This window comes from Paramisgurnus dabryanus, chromosome 2 (assembly GCF_030506205.2).
Source record: "Paramisgurnus dabryanus chromosome 2, PD_genome_1.1, whole genome shotgun sequence".
Taxonomy (NCBI): Eukaryota; Metazoa; Chordata; class Actinopteri; order Cypriniformes; family Cobitidae; genus Paramisgurnus; species Paramisgurnus dabryanus.
In genome coordinates, this window is record NC_133338.1 from 11,618,979 (window position 1) to 11,639,241 (window position 20,263).

Consider the following 20,263-nt stretch of genomic DNA (forward strand, 5'->3'; position numbering starts at 1 on the left):
CATGATGCTAGCATGATTAGCATGAAGCTAGCATGATGCTAGCATGATTAGCATGAAGCTAACATGATGCTAGCATGATTAGCATGAAGCTAGCATGATGCTAGCATGAAGTTAGCATGATTAGCATGAAGCTAGCATGAAGCTAGCATGATGCTAGCATGATTAGCATGAAGCTAGCATGATGCTAGCATGATTAGCATGTAGCTAGCATGATGTTAGCATGATTAGCATGTAGCTAAGCATGATGCTAGCATGATTAGCATGAAGCTAGCATGATTAGCATGTAGCTAGCATGATGCTAGCATGATTAGCATGTAGCTAGCATGAAGCTAGCATGATGCTAGCATGATTAGCATGAAGCTAGCATGATGCTAGCATGATTAGCATGAAGCTAGCATGATGCTAGCATGATTAGCATGAAGCTAGCATGAAGCTAACATGATGCTAGCATGATTAGCATGAAGCTAGCATGATGCTAGCATGATTAGCATGAAGTTAGCATGATGCTAGCATGATTAGCATGAAGCTAGCATGATGCTAGCATGATTAGCATGAAGCTAGCATGATGCTAGCATGATTAGCATGAAGCTAGCATGAAGCTAGCATGATGCTAGCATGATTAGCATGAATCTAGCATGATGCTAGCATGATTAGCATGAAGCTAGCATGATGCTAGCATGATTAGCATGTAGCTAGCATGAAGCTAGCATGAAGCTAGCATGATGCTAGCATGATTAGCATGAAGCTAGCATGATGCTAGCATGATTAGCATGAAGCTAGCATGATGCTAGCATGATTAGCATGAAGCTAGCATGAAGCCAACATGATGCTAGCATGATTAGCATGAAGCTAGCATGATGCTAGCATGATTAGCATGAAGCTAGCATGATGCTAGCATGATTAGCATGAAGCTAGCATGATGCTAGCATGATTAGCATGAAGCTAGCATGAAGCTAGCTTGATGCTAGCATGATTAGCATGAATCTAGCATGATGCTAGCATGATTAGCATGAAGCTAGCATGATGCTAGCATGATTAGCATGTAGCTAGCATGAAGCTAGCATGAAGCTAGCATGATGCTAGCATGATTAGCATGAAGCTAGCATGATGCTAGCATGATTAGCATGAAGCTAGCATGATTAGCATGAAGCTAGCATGATGCTAGCATGATTAGCATGAAGCTAGCATGATGCTAGCATGATTAGCATGTAGCTAGCATGAAGCTAGCATGATGCTAGCATGATTAGCATGAAGCTAGCATGATGCTTGCATGATTAGCATGAAGCTAGCATGATGTTAGCATGAATAGCATGAAGCTAGCATAAAGCTAGCATGATTAGCATGAAACTAGCATGATTCTAGCATGATTAGCATGAAGCTACCATGATGCTAGCATGATTAGCATGAAGCTAGCATGAAACTAGCAAGATTAGCATGAAGCTAGCATGAAGCTAGCACGAGGCTTGCATGATTAACATGAAGTTAGCATGAGAATAGCATGATTAGCATGAAGCTAGCATGATTTAACGTGAAGCTGGCATGATTAGCATGATGCTAGCATGATTAGCATTAAGCTAGCACTATTTAACGTGCAGCTAACAAGATTTAACATGAAGTTAGCATGATTTAGCATGAAGTTAGCAAGATTTATTATGAAATTAGCATAAAGCTAGCATGAAACTAGCATGAAGCTAGTATGACTTAGCATGGAGCTAGCATGAAGCTAACATGACCCAAAGACCCAACCCCCATGTCTCTATGATGTTCAGATCCAGAGATATAAGGCTTTGTTTATTATGTTGCTAGGGTGCTCAAATTGGTTGCTAGGGGCGTGGTTTAATACTTCAGTAGGAATCCTAAGAGACTGATTGGATGCCTGAGTAAAATGAGCCCACCCCTATGTCTCTATGACACTCTGGTGTAAAGATATCCATCTGGGCTTTTTATAATGGTAGTCTATGGGAGATGTTGCTAGGGTACCCAAAATTGTTGCTAGGGGCGTGGCTAAATAGCTTTGGGGCGATCCTAAGAGACTGATTGGATGACTGAGTAAAATGAGCCCACCCCCATGTCTCTACGACACTCTAAAGTAAAGATATTCCATCTGGGACGCTTTTATTCCCTTATATGGGCATGTTTCCTGCCCCATTATAAGTCAATGGGAAATTTTGGGGGCCTCTTACACCCCAGTGGTATAGCTTACACCCCATTGTGATGTATGTTCTTACAGAGCCTGTCAGCCACCTTAAATGTGGTAAGCCACAAGTTTCTACAAGTTTCTCACTCACAGCTATGACCCGTCAAAGTTTGTCTCAATGTTAAGTCAATAGAAATTTTGGGGTGTTCGAGACCCCCGTTTAGGAATTCGGATGGTCCCATCAGTTAGAAAAGATATAGCACACTAAGTCAGACCAGTCTGAAGGTCTGTGGAAAATTTGGTGCATGTAGCTTGAAAGCCCTAGGACGAGTTAGTTGCCGAAATTTTGGGGGGAGAAAAAGAATAATAATAACTAGATAGGTACATTTCCTGAAGAAAATGTGAAGTGGTGCTTGCCGTGGCAAATTTCGGGGGACAATATATGATTATACTCCAAGCCAAAAGTAAAACAATTCAACCCACATGTCTCTACGATATTCTAATGTGAAGATATAAGGCTTTGTTTATTCGGTTGCTAGGGTACCGTAATTGGGTTGCTAAGGAAAAAAATGGCATCCACTAGTGATTACCCTCCGAGTCACGAGTCAAACGATCCAACCCCCGTGTCTCTACGATGTTCTGATGCGGAGATATAAGGCTTTGTTTACTCTGTTGCTAGGGTACTGTATTTGGTTGCTAGGGAAAAAAATGGCATCCACTAGTGATTACCCTCTGAGTCACGAGTCAAACGGTCCAAACCCCGTGTCTCTATGATGTTCTGATGCGGAGATATAAGGCTTTGTTTACTCTGTTGCTAGGGTACTGTATTTGGTTGCTAGGGAAAAAAATGGCATCCACTAGTGATTACCCTCCGAGTCACGATTCAAACGGTCCAAACCCCGTGTCTCTACGATGTTCTGATGCGGAGATATAAGGCTTTGTTTACTCTGTTGCTAGGGTACTGTATTTGGTTGCTAGGGAAAAAAATGGCATCCACTAGTGATTACCCTCTGAGTCATGAGTCAAACGGTCCAACCCCCGTGTCTCTACGATGTTCTGATGCGGAGATATAAGGCTTTGTTTACTCTGTTGCTAGGGTACTGTATTTGGTTGCTAGGGAAAAAAATGGCATCCACTAGTGATTACCCTCCGAGTCACGAGTCAAACGGTCCAAACCCCATGTCTCTACGATGTTCTGATGCGGAGATATAAGGCTTTGTTTACTCTGTTGCTAGGGTACTGTATTTGGTTGCTAGGGAAAAAAATGGCATCCACTAGTGATTACCCTCTGAGTCATGAGTCAAACGGTCCAACCCCCGTGTCTCTACGATGTTCTGATGCGGAGATATAAGGCTTTGTTTACTCTGTTGCTAGGGTACTGTATTTGGTTGCTAGGGAAAAAAATGGCATCCACTAGTGATTACCCTCTGAGTCATGAGTCAAACGGTCCAACCCCCGTGTCTCTACGATGTTCTGATGCGGAGATATAAGGCTTTGTTTACTCTGTTGCTAGGGTACTGTATTTGGTTGCTAGGGAAAAAAATGGCATCCACTAGTGATTACCCTCCGAGTCACGATTCAAACGGTCCAAACCCCGTGTCTCTACGATGTTCTGATGCGGAGATATAAGGCTTTGTTTACTCTGTTGCTAGGGTACTGTATTTGGTTGCTAGGGAAAAAAATGGCATCCACTAGTGATTACCCTCTGAGTCATGAGTCAAACGGTCCAACCCCCGTGTCTCTACGATGTTCTGATGCGGAGATATAAGGCTTTGTTTACTCTGTTGCTAGGGTACTGTATTTGGTTGCTAGGGAAAAAAATGGCATCCACTAGTGATTACCCTCCGAGTCACGAGTCAAACGGTCCAAACCCCATGTCTCTACGATGTTCTGATGCGGAGATATAAGGCTTTGTTTACTCTGTTGCTAGGGTACTGTATTTGGTTGCTAGGGGCGTGGCTTGGGAGTGGCCAATGATGTGCCCAGTGATTACACTCCGAGTCACAAGTAAAACGGTCCAACCCCCGTGTCTCTACGATGTTCTGATGCGGAGATATAAGGCTTTGTTTACTCTGTTGCTAGGGTACTGTATTTGGTTGCTAGGGGCGTGGCTTGGGAGTGGCCAATGATGTGCCCAGTGATTACACTCCGAGTCACAAGTAAAACGGTCCAACCCCCGTGTCTCTACGATGTTCTGATGCGGAGATATAAGGCTTTGTTTACTCTGTTGCTAGGGTACTGTATTTGGTTGCTAGGGGCGTGGCTTGGGAGTGGCCAATTATGTGCCCAGTGATTACACTCCGAGTCACAAGTAAAACGGTCCAACCCCCGTGTCTCTACGATGTTCTGATGCGGAGATATAAGGCTTTGTTTACTCTGTTGCTAGGGTACTGTATTTGGTTGCTAGGGGCGTGGCTTGGGAGTGGCCAATTATGTGCCCAGTGATTACACTCCGAGTCACAAGTAAAACGGTCCAACCCCCGTGTCTCTACGATGTTCTGATGCGGAGATATAAGGCTTTGTTTACTCTGTTGCTAGGGTACTGTATTTGGTTGCTAGGGGCGTGGCTTGGGAGTGGCCAATGATGTGTCCAGTGATTACACTCCGAGTCACAAGTAAAACGGTCCAAACCCCGTGTCTCTACGATGTTCTGATGCGGAGATATAAGGCTTTGTTTATTCGGTTGCTAGGGTGCTCAAATTTGGTTGCTAGGGGCGTGGCTTGGGAGTGGCCAATGATGTGCCCAATTGTTACACCCCTAGTCACAAGTAAAACGGTCCAACCCCCGTGTCTCTACGATGTTCTGATGCCGAGATATAACTGTTTGTATTTTATGTTGCTAGGGTGCTCAAAAGTGGTTGCTAGGGGCGTGGCTTAGTAAGTCTGTAAGGATCCTGAGAGACTGATTGGATGCCTGAGTAAAATGAGCCCACCCCCATGTCTCTATGACACTGTGGTGCAAAGATATCCATCCGGGCATTTTATAATGGCAGTCTATGGTATAGGTTGCTAGGGTGCCCAAAATGGTTGCTATGGTAACCTTACACCCCATTGTGGGGGACGTCCTGACAGAGTCTAGCACCCTCTTCAAATTTAGTAACCCACATGTTTCTATGAAATCCTGGCTCGGACCGATGACCCGTCAAAATTTTTGCAATGGTAAGTCTATGGGATTTTGCCCCATTGACTTTTCATTGGGGCACTTTTGGGCACCTCTTACACCCCAGGGGTACAACTTACACCCCATTGTGATCCATGTTCTTACAGAGCCTACGACCCTCTTCAAATGTTGTAACCCACATGTTTCTACAAAATCCTCGAGCGGAGCTATGACTCGTCAAAGTTGGGCGCAATGTTAAGTCAATGGGATTTTTTGGGTGGTTTTTCGCCCCCCTTTCGGAAATCCTGCACCCGATCGCTTATAAAAGTCATAGCACACCTCTCCTCAATAAGCCGGTCGATTTGAGCCCTAATTTATGGGTCTACGACAAAGCGTGCGGGACGAGTTACGCGCCGAAAAAGTGTCCAGAAAAAGAATAATAATAATAATAACTAGATAGGTACATTTCCTGAAGAAAATGTGAAGTGGTGCTTGCCGTGGCAAATTTCGGGGGACAATATATGATTATACTCCAAGCCAAAAGTAAAACAATTCAACCCACATGTCTCTACGATATTCTAATGCGAAGATATAAGGCTTTGTTTATTCGGTTGCTAGGGTACTGTATTTGGTTGCTAGGGACAAAATTGGCATCCACTAGTGATTACACTCCGAGTCACAAATCAAACGGTCCAAACCCCGTGTCTCTACGATGTTCTGATGCGGAGATATAAGGGTTTGTTTACTCTGTTGCTAGGGTACTGTATTTGGTTGCTAGGGAAAAAATGGCATCCACTAGTGATTACCCTCCGAGTCATGAGTCAAACGGTCCAACCCTCGTGTCTCTACGATGTTCTGATGCGGAGATATAAGGCTTTGTTTACTCTGTTGCTAGGGTACTGTATTTGGTTGCTAAGGAAAAAAATGGCATCCACTAGTGATTACCCTCCGAGTCACGAGTCAAACGATCCAACCCCCGTGTCTCTACGATGTTCTGATGCGGAGATATAAGGCTTTGTTTACTCTGTTGCTAGGGTACCGTATTTGGTTGCTAGGGAAAAAATTGGCATCCCATAATGATTACACTCCGAGTCACGAGTCAAACGGTCCAACCCCCGTGTCTCTACGATGTTCTGATGCGGAGATAATGAAGCTAGCATGATTAGCATGAAGCGAGCATGATTAGCATGAAGCTAGCATGATTAGCATGAAGTTAGCATGAAGTTAGCATGATTACCATGAAGCTAACATGAAGCTAGCATGATTAACATTAAGCATGATTAACATTAGCATGATTACCATGAAGTTAGCATGAAGCTAGCATGATTACCATGAAGTTAACATGAAGCTAGCATGATTAGCATGAAGCTAGCAGGAAGCTAGCATGATGCTAACATGATTAGCATGAAGTTAGCATGAAGCTAGCATGATGCTAACATGATTTGCATGATGCTACCACGATTAGCATGAAGCTAGCATGAAGCTACCATGATTAGCATGAAGCTAGCATGAAGCTAGCATGATTAGCATGAAGCTAGCATGATGCTAACATGATTAGCATGAAGCTAGCATGATGCTAGCATGAAGCTAGCATGATTAGCATGAAGCTAGCATGAAGCTAGCATGAAGCTAGCATGATTAGCATGAAGTTAGCATGATGCTAGCATTATGCTAACATGAAGTTAGCATTATTAGCATGAAGCTAACATGATTAGCATGAAGCTAGCATGATGCTAGTATGATTAACATGAAGCTAGCATGATGTTAGCATGATTAGCATGAAGCTAGCATGATTAGCATGAAGCTAGCATGATGGTAGCATGATTAGCATGAAGCTAGCATGAAGCTAGCATGATTTGCATGAAGCTAGCATGATGCTAGCATGATTAGCATGAAGCTAGCATGATGCTAGCATGATTAGCATGAAGCTAGCATGATGCTAGCATGATTAGCATGAAGCTAGCATGATGCTAGCATGATTAGCATGAAGCTAGCATGATGCTAGCATGATTAGCATGAAGCTAGCATGAAGCTAGAATGATTAGCATGAAGCTAACATGATTAGCATGAAGCTAGCATGATGTTAGCATGATTAACATGAAGCTAGCATGATTAACATGATGTTAACATGAAGCTAGCATGATTAACATGAAGCTAACATGATTAGCATGAAGCTAGCATTATGCTAACATGAATTAGCATGAAGCTAGCATGATGGTAACATGAATTAGCATGAAGCTAGCATGAATTAGCATAAAGCTACCATTATGCTAACATGAATTAGCATGAAGCTAACATGAATTAGCATGAAGTTAGCATGATGCTAACATGAATTAACATAAAGCTAGCATGAAGCTAACATGAATTAGCATAAAGCTAGCATGATGTTAACATGAATTAGCATGAAGCTAGCACGATGCTAACATGAATTAGCATGAAGCTAGCACGATGCTAACATGAATTAGCATGAAGCTAGCACGATGTTAACATGAATTAGCATGACGCTAGCACAATGCTAAAATGAAGAAGCATGAAGCTAGCATTATGTTAACATGAATTAGCATGAAGCTAGCATGATGCTAACATAAATTAGCATGAAGCTAGCATGATGCTAACATAAATAAGCATCAAGCTAGCATGATGCTAACATTATTTAGCATGAAGTTAGCAAGATATATTATGAAATTAGCATAAAGCTAGCATGAAACTAGCATGAAGCTAGTATGACCTAGCATGAAGCTAGCATGAAGCTAACATGACCCAAACACCCAACCCCCATGTCTCTATGATGTTCGGATCCAGAGATATAAGGCTTTGTTTATTCCGTTGCTAGGGTGTTCATATTTGGTTGCTAGGGGCGTGGCTTAACACCTCTTGGCATTAACTAGTGATTACCCTTCGAGTCACGAATAAAACGGTCCAACCCCCGTGTCTCTACGATGTTCTGATGCGGAGATATAAGGCTTTGTTTATTCAGTTGCTAGGGTGCTCAAATTTGGTTGCTAGGGGCGTGGCTTGGGAGTGGCCAATGATGTGCCCAATTGTTACATGCCTAGTCACAAGTAAAACGGTCCAACCCCCGTGTCTCTACGATGTTCTGATGCCGAGATATAACTGTTTGAATTTTATGTTGCTAGGGTGCTCAAAAGTGGTTGCTAGGGGCGTGGCTTAGTAAGTCTTTAAGGATCCTGAGAGACTGATTGGATGCTTGAGTAAAATGAGCCCACCCCCATGTCTCTATGACACTGTGGTGCAAAGATATCCATCTGGGCATTTTATAATGGCACTCTATGGGAGATGTTGCTAGGGTGCCCAAAATTGTTGCTAGGGGCGTGGCTTAATAACTCTGGGATGATCCTGAGAGACTGATTGGATGCCCGAGTAAAATGAGCCCACCCACTTATCTCTACGACACTGTAAAGCAAAGATATCCCATCTGGAACGGTTTTATTCCCTTATATGGGCGTGTTCCCTGCCCCATTATAAGTCAATGGGAAATTTTGGGGGCCTCTTACACCCCAGGGGTACAACTTACACCCCATTGTGATCCATGTTCTTACAGAGTCTACCACCCTCTTCAAATTTAGTAACCCACATGTTTCTAAGGAATCCTCACTCGTACCTATAACCCGTCAAAATTTTTGCAATGGTAAGTCTATGGGATTTTGCCCCATTGACTTTTCATTGGGCATTTTTGGGCACCTCTTACACCCCAGGGGTACAACTTACACCCCATTGTAATCCATGTTTTTACAGAGCCTACCACCCTCTTCAAAAGTTGTAACCCACATGTTTCAACAAAATCCTTGAGAGGAGCTATGACTCGTCAAAGTTGGGCGCAATGTTAAGTCAATGGGATTTTTCGGGTGGTTTTTCGCCCCCCTTTCAGAAATCCTGCACCCGATCGCTTATAAAAGTCATAGCACACCTCTCCTCAATAATCCGGTCGATTTGAGCCCTCTTTCATGGGACTACGTTAAACCGTGCGGGACGAGTTACGCGCCGAAAAAGTGTCCAGAAAAAGAAGAATAATAATAATAATAATAATAAGTATGCAAGATAGTAATAGTGATGCTTTGCATAAATGCAAGCACCACTAATAATAATAATAAGTTTAATAGCAATAACAATATATTGGCTTTTTCAAAGCCAACATAATAATAATAAGTATGCAAGATAGTAATAGTGATGCTTTGCATAAATGCAAGCACCACTAATAATATCTTTGAGGAATAGTAATAGTGATGCTTTGCATAAATGCAAGCACCACTAATAATATCCCTGAGCAATAGTAATAGTGATGCTTTGCATAAATGCAAGCACCACTAATAATAATAATAATAATAATAATAAAAAGCCCAGTAAGAACAGTACAGCGCATTTTCAATGCACTGTAATAAAAAGCCCAGTAAGAACAGTACAGCGCATTTTCAATGCACTGTAATAATTACCTTTGGTAGTAAAATTGAAAGGTGCATGTTTCACCTTGCGAAACTCTGTAGGACTGTAAGGAATTTAAATTTTTAAGAGAAATGTTTGAAGTTGTACATAAGGAATCCATACCACTGTCACAAATATTCGTCATTCTACACCACATTTCTAATCAAGCACAAGCGCAAAACAAAACTTATCCCAATCGAACAAATTGTCGTAAAACGTCGGCGATGAAAGGAAGTGACGTCATTTCGCACATGCGCGGAACCGATCGTGTTGCTGTACGGATCGAGTAGCGACATTTTCTACCATAGGTTGAATCTCCTCCCTAAAAATTTCTTGAACCACTCCGAGCTGTAGCTTTAGCTCCTCAGCCACCATGTTGCGCAGCTTCTCATCGTCCGGATCTTTCAGACGTTTTTTTCTCTGGAGGTGATATTAAAAGTTGCCATTTAGCCATTTGCCCGTTAAAGGTTAAATACTGGAGGCAAATCTGTCAGGTTTGTGTCAAAATTACAGCGAAGACGGATGGTTTAATAACGCCAAAGAGAGGAGCTACAGACTCAAGCGGCCATCTCTGTCAGCAAGTCACGTGATCTCTCATCATAAACCCTTTAAGGGCGATTTATAGTCGTGCGTAGGTCCTACATGTTTGCACGTCGACGCGGAGGACGATGCAAAAGTATTAATGAAAAACGACGTGGAACCTACGCCGTAGGACCTACGCACGACTATAAATCGCCCTTTAGCGTGTGTGCATCAGACACTTAGGGTGTTTTCACATATGTTGGTGCGCACTGCTGGTGCGGCCAAGGACCGCACCAAAATACATTGTATAATTTTTCAGTTAGTGCAGTCCGTGTTCACATATGTTGTTTTTACCGTTCTTGAAACGCCGCACCTTACACCATGTGACAACTGTCAGTGCTGTCATTGGTCTCTGACAGCTCTGACCCTCATGACCACCCCCCCACGTTTCCATGACAACCAGCCTGACATGCGGAAGGTAGCGAGATGGAGATAAACAAAGCACGTCTGTTGACCCTGGCTATTAGTTTTTATATAATTTGTTAATCAAACTTTTGGCAAATTGTTCAGTTTGAAAATGAGACCCCTCTGCGTCGGGAGAGGAACGTGCTGAAGCATTACAGGACGCAATGCCAAATTTTAGGACTCAGGAGAAGATGTACTCTCATGTGCTTCGTCAGACCATGATCCCGAAATGCCAGGTAGGTTACGGCCATGGTATTGATAAAGAATAAAGTTATTAAATATAATAACTTAATGATAAAGTTACAACTATTACGTTTTGTTAAAACTGTATAAATGTAATTTGTGGAGTCACTGAAGAGCCCTTTTTGATAGATAAGAAAATGTATTTAGTAGGCTATATTTATTATATTCCATACATTATGGGTAGCATATTGTATCCTTATAATAGTTTTGTAATATTATAAATATCACATGTTTTTATATGTGTAATTTTAAATATGATATACATACATTGTGTAGCAATAAACATTCTGCACAGTACAAGTACAATAGTGTTTGTAAACTCAACTCCACCACCCTATATTAAAGGGATAATTCACCCAAAAAATATATATTCTGTCATCATTTTCTCATCCCCATATTGTTACAAACTTGTATGAGTTTCTGTTTTTCTGATTAACTCAAAAGAAGATATTTTAATATATGATGGTAAGAACACAGCTGATTGTAACCATTGACTTCCATAGTAGGAAAATAAATAAGATGGAAATCAATGGGTATCATCAACTGTGTGCTTACCATCATTAATCATTATATCTTCTTTTGTGTTCATCTAAATAAAATAAAAAACTCATACACGTTTAGAACAGATGACAGAATTTCATATTTGGGTAAACTATCCCTTTAACCTATCAAAACTGATTGGCTAATCCGCTTTACCTGTGTTTTGCAGGAGCATATGGACATTTCCAGGCAGTAGTAATTGGTGGCTAAACATCTGCACCACCTGTACACCTGAGGAATGGTACAAACATTTTAGAATGCACAGACAGACGTTTGATCAGCTGTGTGACACTCTACAGCCCTGGCTGACATGGCAGAATACGACATACCGTAGGGCAGTACCTGTAGAGGCTCGGGTGCAATTTGTATCTGGAGACTAGCCAAGATTACAGGTCAATTGCGCAGCTATTTGGTGTTGGGGTATTCACATGCTGCTTGATCACCCAAGAGGTTGTGACTGCGATCAATGTTGTCATGAAGCCGCAGTACATAAAACATCCCACTGCAGCAGAGTTCAGGCAAATAATCCAAGGTTATAGAGACAAATGGCGATTTCCTTAGGTTGTCGGTGCAATTGATGGGTCCCACATAAAGATCACAGCTCCACATGAGAACTCAGCTGATTATTATAATCAAAAGGGCAACTACTCGATTATTTTACAGGGTCTGGTTGACCATAATATGAAATTTTGGGTATATTAATGTTGGCCGACCAGGAAGGTACACGATGCTCGTGTTTTTGCCCTTTCATCTTTGTTTCAGCGTGGCAGTGAGGGCACCCTTTTCCCCAGCTGGACTGAAAGATTTTAGGGGGTCGATGTGCCTCTTCTTCTCTTGGGTGACTCAGCCTACCCTCTTTTAACCTGGCTGATGAAACCTTACCCAGAGGGATCATGGGTAACACCACAGCAACTCAACTTCAACCACAGATTGAGTCAAACCCAAATGACAGTTGAGCGTGCCTTTGGGCATCTCAAAGGGCGCTGGCGCTGTCTCCTTAAAATTAAATGAAACCCACATAACTTTTATCAGTCGAATAGTGTCTGCCTGCTGTGTGTTACATAATTACTGCGTGGAAAACAATGACGAATATATCGAGCAATACTGTGAAACAGCTGTTGAGGACAGAGAGGGTCATCTGCCAGAGCATCATGGGCCAATGAAACAAATTAACATTAGAAATGCACTGTGTAGATACTTTTCTACCATGTAAATGCACCTCACAAGCAACATTGTCCAGTGCCACATTTTTGTTTGGTATCTGTTGACATCTCTGATTTGTATATCATTTGTGTTTTTGTAGATCTACCATTTTACAAAGGAGGACCCTGTTTTGTGTTTGAAAAAAGGGAGGATACATCTTTGCTTTTGCTGTAAATAGTTTATTTTTGCCTTTTAAATCTGTAACATGCAACATTGCCACCTCTGAACAATGTTTTCTGCACTGTAAAACCTATGAAGTTAACTCAACTCAAGCCATTTGAGGTGAAAAACCATGTTTTACAGATTCGTGTCTTGGGAGACACTAATTCATGAGTTAATATTGGGCAGGTTTTAACTCTTTCCCCGCCATTGACGAGATTTCTCGTCAATTAAGAGAAAACGCTTCCCCGCCAATGACGAGATATTCCGTCTTTCCGCAATACCGCTATTATCCACCAGGTGGCGCCCTTCCGCAACTTTTTAAAACCGGAAGTATTGCCCTATGCCAAGCTGCTGCATGTCCGTGTCTGTTTTAAAGATCGCTCTGAATGGGATCTCTATGAAAAGTCCGTCATAAAAATGGAATTATTTCTGCTTTTTGCTCAAAATATGGTGTTTTTGCAAAAACCTACCCATATTCAAAAGCTGATTGCAAAAGAACCACTAAAGGTAGGATGAAACGGTTTTTTTTGTTTGAAAGCAGAGGGTCTGTTCTTTCATTTGGTATATTGTATGTTTATATATTTAAAGAAGAACATTTTCTGGAAGGCATTAAACTTTGGTGAAAATCATGAAAAACGCTGGCGCTGGCTGGCAACTTTTTTTAAAAACGCTGGCGGTGAAAGAGTTAAGAAGTGCGTGTGAAGAATGGGGTATATTGGAAAAGGCATCGGCTCTCGTCACCGACAACGCATCTAACATGATCAAAGCTGCTGAAAAGGCAGGGTTATCGCCACATATAAAGTGCTTCGCACACACACTCAATCTGACAACACAAAATGGCCTGAAGATTGCTGCCACAGAAAGGCTTTTAGGGCGCGTGAGAAGAAGTTTTTTTCACTGCAGCGCAGTTGGGACCACAGTTTTGAAGGAGAAGCCAAGTTTACTGGGGCTTCCGTGCCACAAGTTCAAAGCAGACGTGAAAACCCGATGGAATAGTTCTTTCGAGATGTTAGAGCGATTTCTTGAATTAAAGCTGCGGTGATGGCGGCACTTCTCGACAAGAAAGTCAGAAAAGGCTTGTGTGACGTGCACACACTCAGTGAAAGTGATCTCTTGGCTGCCGAACAAATGGTGAGTCTGCTAACCCCGCTAAAAAGTGCTACCACTCTGATGTGCGAGGAGAAGCAACCCACTGTGTCCATCGTTGCACCTCTCCGAATAAAGTTGTTGGCGCATTTCGAATATGCACTGGATGACTCCTCGTTAACTTCTTACACCCTGAAGCTATTTTGGGGATTTTCGCCTGGATTTGGCCTACCCAATTTCAAAATCATCCCATACCCACATGCAGAGGTTTACATACAAAAGTTTGGTATCATTTTACAGGTAACCCTTTGAAATTACATAAAACACTGTTAAAAGTGCTCAACATGGTTGTATGTGATATCAGTCCTCTAATAAACACAAAAATAAATAGGCGCTTTTTGATGTTTTTTTCTACAGTTTTTATTTGAAAGTATATAACTCTGGCTCTGGGCATCTCAGGTCCCTGCAGACAGTTTTGTTTGATTCCAGCAATTATCAGCTTACAGAGGAAAAAGGAATTTTTTCTCTATCATAATCTATGCAAAAGTTATTTTACTCCAACTGAAGGGAGGGATAATACCCTTTTTGTATACAATTTCTGCCTAAGAACATTTGAAGTGTCCCCATAACCACATACAGTGGAATAAATGTAATTTCTTTATATCATTTTAAAGAAAACCCTTTGAAGTTACATAAAAAGCTGCTGTTTGTGACAAATATTGTTATTTATGTTGTTTTTCATATGATGAAACACCAAATTTTCTTTTTTATGTTGTAAACACTGTCTTTGATAATGTATAACTCTGGTTCTGGGTACTCTAGCAGACTGCAGACAGTTCTGGTTGTTAGCAGCAGCAGACAGTAAACACCCAAAAAAAGAATGAACTCTTTAGCATGTCGCATTCAAAAGTTATTCTCATTTTACTAAAGGGTGTGAAAATACTAGGGATGTAACGATGCACTCCGAGTCGGTTGAAAATCGATGAAAATATGTGACGATTCGGGTCGGTTGACATGTTAAAAGAATCGCTATACACGTTTTAACCAGCAGGGGGCGCCAAAGCAGTGGCCTATTCTGACCTCGCTTTACAGGCGCAATAGCGGCGAACAAGCTGTAGCGTTTAACAGAAGCAAAAATGGCGGTGGCAAGTGCAGATGGCATTGATATTGAGGATGCTCCAAACTCATTCAAATCGGACGTGTGGCGGCATTTCGGCTTTCCGAAGACTAAAAATGAAAAAGGTGAGGTGGTAACGGACAAAACAAAAACTGTGTGCAGATACTGCAAGAAGTTGTTAATATACACCAATAGCACAACAAACATGATGCAGCATACAAACCGTCACCACAGTGAGAAGCTCAAGTCACCGCCGTTGGTACGTAAAAACCTGTTAGTGGGGCAAACCACACTGACCGGCGGATTTGCAGCCCCACTCGCGGCGACGAGTGCGAGAGCCAAAGATATCACAAGGTGTATCGGTGTTTTCATGGCCAAAGATATGAGGCCGTTTTCTGTCGTCGAAAATGAAGGATTTAAGCTACTCGTCAACAAATTGGAGCCCAAATACACCATCCCCTCACACCCCCACTTTAGCCAGACTGTCATGCCAGCGCCTTACAGGGAAACAAAATCTAAGGTAATCGAGACCCTCAGAAAAGCACATAGTGTATCAATTACAACCGACGGCTGGACCTCCAGGGCTACCCAGAGTTATCTTACGGTCACAGCCCATGTGATAACCAGTGAGTGGGAGATGGTTAATTTTGTTCTCCAAACTCGCCCATTGTTCGAAACGCATACCGGAGCTAATATTGCTGAAGTTTTAAAATCAGCTGTGAGTGAATGGGGGCTTCAAAAGGCCAACCATGGAATTGCTGTGGTCACGGAAAACGCAAGGAATATGGATGTTGCTGTCAGAGAGGCGGGGCTGGCGCCCCATGTCAAGTGTTTTGCCCACACTTTGAACTTAGCTAGCCAAGCGGGTTTGAGTGTGCCCCGCGTGAGTCATTTGTTGGGCAGAGTAAGATGCATTGCTGCCTTCTTTCACCGAAGCTCAACAGCCACAGCTGCGCTCTCAGCCAAACAGATACTACTGGAGCTTCCACAGCATAAGTTAATCATCGATGTCGCAACGCGCTGGAACAGCAGTCTGGATATGATCGAACGCTACCTCGAACAGCAAGCGGCTGTAACAGCAGCTCTTCTGAGCAACGACGTTCGACGAAATGTCCGTGACATCGATACTTTGGATGGCTCAGACATCCGTGATGCGGAGGACATTGTGAACCTTTTAAAGCCACTCAAAACAGCCACAACTGTGCTGTGTGACGAGAAAAACCCCACTGTGTCTCTCATTGTGCCCTTAAAGCATATGATCGAGCATAACATGGCATCTAAAGAAGAAGATTCCCCCACTGTGAGCAACATAAAGAAAGCTATACTGAACAACCTTCACAACAGATACACTTCAGAGTACAACCACCTGCTGGAGTGCACTGCATTAGACCCCAGATTCCGGGCTCTGCCTCATCTAGAGAAAGACCAACGTGATGATTTATTCCACAGACTGAAGGAGAAAGCTGTACTGATGTTGCAGAACAAGGTAACCTATTGTATTTATTTTACTCTTTCTCTAAATAGATGTTTTTAAATAATTTGTTTATTATTATGGCATATTTTTCTAAATGTGTTTCCAAATGTGTTTGTGTAAACTCTGAGCACTGATACAAATAAATTATAACAAATGATATTAAAATCTTGTTTTTATAACAATGTAAAACCCCTGTCACTGTTGTACTTAGATTTTTACTTTTATTTTTGCTATTCCTCTGTGCAGGATGAGGGCAAAGAAGGTGCCAGTGGTCACCTCCCTGCAGCAGAACAGCCTCTTGACCAGACAGACAGAGCAGACACAGAGCTGAGACCACCTCCTTCCAAGAAAACAGCATTGGAAGATCTCCTTGGAGGGACTTTTGATGAACCAGTTGCACAGCACATCACTCAGATTGATGCAGAAATGATTAAGTACAGAGCTGAAACATCAATTTCCCTCAATAGCTGTCCACTCAAGTGGTGGAAAGAGAATGCTAGGGTATACCCACTGCTATCCAGTATAGCAAAAGCATATCTCTCCACACCAGCCACCTCTGTCCCTAGTGAAAGGGTTTTTTCGTCGGCAGGGGACATTGTGAATGTGCAGAGATCTCAGCTTCTGCCAGAAAAGGTGGACATGCTGATATTTCTTAAAAAAAACATGTAAAAAAAAAAGTTGTTTCCCAGTATTTTGAAACAGGGTTTGAATCGAGATACATTTAGTTTGTTTATATGATAAACATTTGTTTTAATATTCCTATTTAGTTTTGTCATTTGACAAAGATGTTTCAGTTTCAAAAAGAAATGTGCAGCAAGTTTGTTTATATGAAAAGATTTATTTTATTTGGGATTTGTTTTAATATTCCAATTTAGTTTTGTTATTTGAGAAAGATGTTTCAGTTTCAGAAAGAATTGTGCAGCATTTTGTCTGAGTGAGAATAAAATAAAAGGAAACTTTTCCATTTAACTTTCTTCAATCTCATTTTGTACAAGAAATCGCATCGTGAATCGCATCGTGACACCAGTATCATGAATCGCATCGCATCGTGAGTTCAGTGAATCGTTACATGCCTAGAAAATACATTTTTCATATAAATATTAATTTTTTGTTTTGCACATATAATAAATAGCAAGGGATTAATTATGCACACAACCAAAGAAAATGCTGTGAATGGACTCATTGTTTAGAGTAGGACCTAAAATAAAAGATGGTGTATCATTTGTGGCTATCTGTGCTATCTGAGGCAGTCCACACTCAAGTTTCACATATGTTTACAAAAGACCATTTTTTACCTTATTATTCATTCAGCGATTGTTGGATATGTTTTGATATTAGAACAAAAATAACGCTGTAGCCTTATTCATGAGAGTGAGAGCTTTCATTTGATATAAGACTTGCCCATGTTTGTCATTTTTGAAAAATATGAAATATGTAAATATTAAATGATATAATAAAATATTGGGGGGGGGTGATAGTGTAAATTAAGTGTAAATAACTTTCTTACAGTAAAAGATGTGTCAAAGTGATGCATATCTGCAGAAAGTAGAGACTCTAAGCTTTCAAACAGTATCTCATATGTGTTACTGGGGTCCATGACGGAGCATCAAAGATTAAAATAATATTTTATATTATGTCAAAAAACGAAATTCTGGACCCGGGACAGGGTCCTCAGGGTAGAAGAGGTTAATCAAAGACATGAAACGCCTCATGTCTAATGACCTTAGAGAGTGATATGTGGACGAAGAACCATTCTTACTTCGAGCAGCTGCTTTGGACCCCCGATTTAAAAAGCTTCCTTTCCTGGGTGATGAGAAAAGAAACCAAACCTTTGAATATCTTGCTGAAGAAGTGGCACAGCTGAAGAAACAGAGGGTAGGTTGTTTTTCATTTTGGTTAATTTAGTGATGGTGTTTAATGTAATAGTAATACTGATGAACCCCTTGTTCCATTGAATACTCTGGCTATTTAACTGTCTGTCTGTCTGTCTGTGTCTCTTCTCCTCACCAGATTTCTATGGAGCTAAATGAGGTGTGATGCAGAAGCCACTGAAGGTAAACCATGCTTTATATATAACACACATTATTTATATATAGTAAATATATAAATAAAAATATATAAATAAAAAAGTATAGTAAATATAGTAAATAGTATTACTATTATTACTACTATTACTACTACTAATATTACTGTGACTTACAATAGCTATATATGTGTATATGATTTACACCCCTAATGCTTATCCATTATCTCACAGATGAGGTGTGTGATGCAGAAGCCCCTAAAGGTAAACCATGCTATATATATATATATATATATATATATATATATATATATATATATATATATATATATATATATATACACACACACACACACACACAACTATAATCAAGTCTTATTTTTATTTCTGTGCCATTCTAGAATGCCCTTCTGCTCCCAAGAAATCAAAGGTGTTGGATGACCTTTTTGGTGACTCCTTCTGCACTGAGGACCCAAGTGTCAGAGTCAAAACATCCAAAGAACTAGCCCATGATGAAGTTAGGAAGTACAGAGATGTTGCATCTTTAAGCCTAGATGGTAAGGTGTTAGACTGGTGGAGAGCTCACCAGGCTGAGTTTCCTCTCCTGGCAGACCTGGCCAAGACGTACTTATGCATTCCTGGTACAAGTGTACCATCAGAACGTGTATTTAGTACAGCAGGGGACATTGTGCATTCAGAGCGTAGTCTATTGTGTTCTGAGCATGTGGACCAGTTGATTTTCTTGAAGAAAAATCTGTCAAGGAGCACCATTGAGAGTATTGAACTGTAGAGGTCAGTTTTTGTTTTTGGTTGTTTTGCCATTAATGGGCTGTAGTCTTATGTCCTAGACTTTTGTTACTTTTGATTCTTACTGCACTTAAACTGTTTTATTGAATTACTGTTCTATTTGCAAGGCCCCTGCTATAGCTCAAGCCACGAGCCATGCTTCTAAATACATCTTTCTTCTAAAATGCAAATGCATTTTTGTTATTTGGTAGTGAATGAGCTGTAGGCTTTTGTCCTAGACTTTTGCTACTTTTTGTTATTATTGCACTTTATCTGGTATTGTGGAGTAACTGTTCTATTTGCAATTCATCTACTGCAGAGGATGTGTCACCATTACCTCTTAATAAGATGCAAATTATATTTTCAAAATGTAACCAATTTTGTATAAAAGAAACGTGCAGGGTTGATTTACTTGAACTATAGGCTGTAGGTCAGTGTTTTTTTTATTGTATTTTAACAGTGAATAGGCTAATTGGCCATAGTAGACCTGCACTCACTGTATTATTATTTTTATTTTGTTCTTATAACAATTTATCTGATTGCACTTTATTGTACTGTAGATGTAGTAACTGTTATATTTGTTGTACATTCAGCAAACTGCTAGTGACATTTTGTGAATAGAATACTGTTTCTGTATTCTCAATAAAAGGCAAATGATGTGTTATTTTTGTTGATTTATTTGAAACTTAATAGATATCATGTAAAAATATCTAGTATCGTATCGAATCAGTTCACAGGGAATTCTGAAGTATCGAAAATAATCAAATCTTTGGCTTAAGAAATCGGGATCGGATTGAATTGTCATGAAGGCTCCGATTTACACCCCTATTAAGTAAGTTAACGTTAACCATCATTTAACCTATTTGAAACGCTAGCTTTGAGGTAAAGTGATGTGTAAATGTATTTCGGTGGCAACATACAAGAAACTCGGTAACTCATCAAAGCAGCATACCACACCATTTTAG

At 40.9% G+C, this 20,263-nt stretch overlaps 1 protein-coding gene across 1 annotated transcript; it reads left to right on the forward strand.

Annotated features, from left to right (window-relative positions):
• Positions 1-15,034: 15,034 nt before the first annotated feature.
• LOC135783660 (E3 SUMO-protein ligase ZBED1-like) lies at positions 15,035-19,302 on the forward strand. The gene is made up of 4 exons (XM_065294419.1): positions 15,035-16,501; positions 16,736-17,009; positions 18,747-18,776; positions 18,914-19,302. The coding sequence occupies exons 1-4, from the start codon at positions 15,035-15,037 to the stop codon at positions 19,300-19,302; spliced, it is 2,160 nt and encodes a 719-aa protein (XP_065150491.1).
• The last annotated feature ends 961 nt before the right edge of the window (positions 19,303-20,263 follow it).

Excerpts from the sequence above, each read along its gene's own strand:
- LOC135783660 (XM_065294419.1), top strand. The coding sequence starts at position 15,035 with ATGGCGGTGGCAAGTGCAGATGGCATTGATATTGAGGATGCTCCAAAC. Across the intron at positions 17,010-18,746 it reads GGTATACCCACTGCTATCCA|ATGAGGTGTGTGATGCAGAA; the intron begins GTATAGCAAAAG and ends ATTATCTCACAG. Across the intron at positions 18,777-18,913 it reads TGATGCAGAAGCCCCTAAAG|AATGCCCTTCTGCTCCCAAG; the intron begins GTAAACCATGCT and ends GTGCCATTCTAG.